Source organism: Neophocaena asiaeorientalis, unplaced genomic scaffold (assembly GCF_003031525.2).
Source record: "Neophocaena asiaeorientalis asiaeorientalis breed wild unplaced genomic scaffold, Neophocaena_asiaeorientalis_V1.1 scaffold260, whole genome shotgun sequence".
Lineage (NCBI taxonomy): Eukaryota > Metazoa > Chordata > Mammalia > Artiodactyla > Phocoenidae > Neophocaena > Neophocaena asiaeorientalis.
In genome coordinates this window covers 23309-27266 of record NW_020173404.1, presented here as the reverse complement: position 1 = coordinate 27266, position 3958 = coordinate 23309, and the positions used below count along the sequence as shown (strand labels likewise).

Below are 3958 nucleotides of genomic sequence, written 5' to 3'. Positions count from 1 at the left end.
CTTAGCTAGGCTTCACATCCAGTAATTTGGGAGTGGGGAGGAAGAATGGCTCAGTGGGTGGTATTGACAGCTGACACATTACTGAGTATGTGCCAGGTACCATTCTAAATGTTTTCCATGTTGCTTTAATTTAATCTTAATCCAACAAAGTAGTGCTATCCTTATCCATATTTTACAAATGAGGAAACAAGCACAGTAAAATTAAGTACCTTGCCCAGTTCACAGAGCTAGTAAGTGAAGGGACTAGAATACTAACTCAGCTCAGGTGGTCTAGCTCCAGAGACCGTTCTCTTAACCACACTGCTACAGTTGCTATGAAACATCGTTAAGGTGATGGGAGCCAAGATCACAAAATCAAACTTACCAGTTAAGCAATACTTGTGGGCAATCAGAATCTACAGCTTTAATATTAACCACCTTCAAATTATTTCAAATAAGACCATATTTTAAATTGCTAACAGCAAATGTTTATTCATGGTTGAAGCCAAAAAGAATTTATAAATGCATTTTAATACCTTGCTGATAAAATAACATTCCACCTTTGCAACCTTGTAAGGAATACAGGAAGATATTGTAAAGGCTTTGATGTGTATATCTATTATAACCAGGTAATCAGAACACACATACACACATACACCACCACCTACTTTAGTGTTAACACCATACCAACTTTTCAGAAAGGCCATCTTGAAGCTCTACTGGATAGCTGAGTAAATAGCGTCCAAGGCTTGAAGACTGGGGAGAAGGGAAGAAAGGGATGGAAGAAGTAAGCAGCACACATTTCAAAGCCCACTTTTAAGCACACGACATTATGAATGTTAAAAGAAAAAGGGGGAAGGCAATTCAGCATTTTCAGAGAGCGCATTTTGGCAATATTCAACGCATAAGAAGGCTGTGCTTGGGACCATCCACTCTCTCCAGCTTCTCAAAGTGTTTCCTGGCATTGCGAATGTTGATCAGAGTAGCTGCAGAAGGGATCGACGGATCTGACATAACCACCATCACGTACGTGTTTGATGTGAAGATGTCGATGAACGCAGCGAAGTTAGAATTCCTAACCTCCATGCTCTGGAAAGAAGCGGCCAATTTACTGCAGCTCAGCTTGAACTGCTTAATAATGTTGCTGATCTTCTCGAATCGGTGGACGTCACGCTGCTCTTTGCACTGGTAATGGGAAATGACCAAGAACGTCGCCCTCTCAAACAGCAGAACTTCATCGGCCTCAATAATCTGGGCAAAATTCCTGAGGTTCATCTCCAGCTGCTGAACATTGGGAATCAGCTGATAGACAATACTGGACCAGGCTTTGTAGAGCGTTTCATCCCAGATGGATGTTCGAAAACAGGCACACTCCAGCGGGCGAGACAAACGCCTCAGGTCTTCCTCTCGCTCTTTGAAAATCAGGTCACGCTGATCCTCCTGAACCAGATCCATTTTGTGCACCAGGCAGAAGATTTTGGCATCAGGAGAGTTCTGGAGGATGGCTTCCAGACACGACTGGTAATAATGCATGTCCTTTTCCAGTTCGCGGCTCTCCACGTCGAACACGTAAATCAGAACCTCGACATTACGGAAGATGTTGTCTCGCTGGCTGGTGAAGTAATTTTCCATGAAGGTGTCCTGACCGCCACAGTCCCACAGATTCAGCACCAGGTTGCCCAGAAATCGGACGTGGGAGTGCTCCACATCAATGGTGGCACCCAGGCGCCGGGTGTCACGAGCGATGTAATTGGCAAAGATAATGGACCGCATGCTGGTCTTCCCCGACCCGCTCTTCCCCATCAACAGCACCTTTTTCTTCATGGCTGTATTTGGCATCACCCGCCGGAGCTGCCGCGGACTGGGCCTCAGGGCGCGGCCTAACTGCAGCGAGGTCGGAGGGAGGGAGGGGCCGGGGCTTGCGGGGGCTCCGACGGCCGGGCCGTGCAGCTGTGCAGCCGGAGAAGCCGAAGGTGCGAGCTCGGGGCTGGGAAGGCGGCGACCGGTGAGCTCTTTCTCGGGGCAGAGCGCCGTGGGGTAAACCGCCGCAGCCGCTACGGAGAAACGCTCGCCTTCCGGAGAGGAGAGTCTCTGCGTCTCCGCTGCCACCCACTTCCGGCGGCGATCTCGCGAGAACCCGCGGTCTCGGCCTTCGCTGCACAACGAGCTTTGATAAACCGCTCTTTTAACGAAACGCAGCAGGGCCCACCCGAAAGAGAAAATGGAAGGTGAACCCAGGACTCTGGTGTTCTGTTCTATTTAAACGGGGCCTACGGTTGCAAATTGTACGTGTGTGGGCAGTTGGGAGAATGCTGCCATCTCGTGGCCGAAAAAACCCCAGCACACCACTACGCGCTTTAAGAGCGCGGTGTGCTGTTGCGTGGTTTTAGGCCTGAGCAGCAGACAGGGAAAAGCCGAAGAAGGCTACTCCGCCCAGTTAGGCCTCCTCAGATTCCCTGGTTTACTCAGTACAAGGACAGGGGAGATAAAAACTGTACAGATGTTCAGAAGTAAGTGATTGCCCATTGCTACACAGCTGAATGGTGGTGAATCCCTCCCGGGAGATATCCTAACTCCCAGTTAGTGCTTTTTCCACTTGGAAGCAAGTTCCTTTCTTACACCTGCTTTCTCGGTAGTCTCAGACTTTGGGATTTATAATCAGAATTCCAAAGCTTGAGGAAACTCTAATATAGAACACTACTTACTACTCACAATAACCCTATGAATAAATAACGTCATTTTCAAGTCAGTAAATGGAGGCTTACAGGGGTTAGGTAACTCTACCAAGTTACACGTCTATTACATAATGAAGTGCAACTTATTTTTAAAATATAAATTGTATATATTTAAGGTGTCCATCATACACAGTGAATACACAGTCCATACACAGTGAAATGATTACAATCAAGCTAACCTATCTTGTATAGTTACCAGTTTTGTGTGTGTATGTGGTGAGAGCACTTGAAATCTACTCTCAGTAAATTTCCAGTATTCAATACAGTGTTAACTATAGTCATCGTGTTGTAGGTTAGATCCCTAGACTTACTTATCCTGCATAACTGCAACTTTTTATCCTTTGACCATTATCTCCCCATTACCCTCACTTCCCTCTACCTGGTAATAACTATTCTCTCTGCTACTATGTATTTGACTTTTTTTAGATTCTACAGATAAGTGAGATCATGCAAGGTTTTTCCTTTCTGTGTCTGGCTTATTTCACTTAGCCTGATGCCTTCCAGTTTCATCCTTGTTGTTGCAAATGGTAGGATCCCCCTTTTAAAGGCTGAATAATATTTCATTGTATATATATATAAACCTCCATTTCTACTTTTTTTAATGTAAAAAGATTTCTTTTGATTTTTTTTGTTTAAAACTTTACACATCTTCAGTTTTCTGAGCCAGTAAGAATGTTCTCTAACACCATATTCTACAAGTGGATATTGACATAAATTTTAGCTAAAATATATCAACAGAAGAATTCCTGCTGTTCTTAGAAAAGTTGAACATTTTTGGTTTTTAGCATTCAGTTTATTTAAATTCTTCTAGTACTTATATTGGAGTATGGTGATTTTTTCCCCCTTTTCCCCAGTGTTATTGAGATATACTTGACATATGATATTGTATTAGTTTTAGGTATACAATGTAATAATTTGATATGTATATATTGCCAAATGATTACCACAATAAGCTTAGTTAACACCCATCCCCTCATGTAGTTACAATTTTTTCTTGTGATAATTAATAACTTTTAAGATCTACTCCCTTAGCAAGTTTCAAATATACAATACCGTATTGTTAACTATAGTCACCGTGCTGTACATTACATGTCCAGAACTTATTTATCTTATGACTGGAAGTTTGTACCTTTTGACCACTTTCACCCATTTTTCCAACCTCTTCAAACCCCACCTCTGGCAACCACCAATATGCATCTATGAGTTTGGTTTTTTTAGATTCCACATATAGATGAGATCATATA

General features: G+C 43.4%; 1 protein-coding gene across 1 annotated transcript; it reads right to left on the bottom strand.

The window, feature by feature from the left end:
- Nucleotides 1-444: 444 nt before the first annotated feature.
- On the bottom strand, nucleotides 445-2267 carry RRAGA (Ras related GTP binding A). The gene has a single exon (XM_024747168.1). It carries the CDS (start codon nucleotides 1816-1818, stop codon nucleotides 877-879), a length of 942 nt encoding a protein of 313 aa, XP_024602936.1. The 5' UTR covers nucleotides 1819-2267; the 3' UTR covers nucleotides 445-876.
- Between the last annotated feature and the right edge of the window lie 1691 nt (nucleotides 2268-3958).

Bases quoted from the DNA above. Each gene is read 5' to 3' on its own strand.
- RRAGA (XM_024747168.1), bottom strand. From the start codon at position 1,818: ATGCCAAATACAGCCATGAAGAAAAAGGTGCTGTTGATGGGGAAGAGC.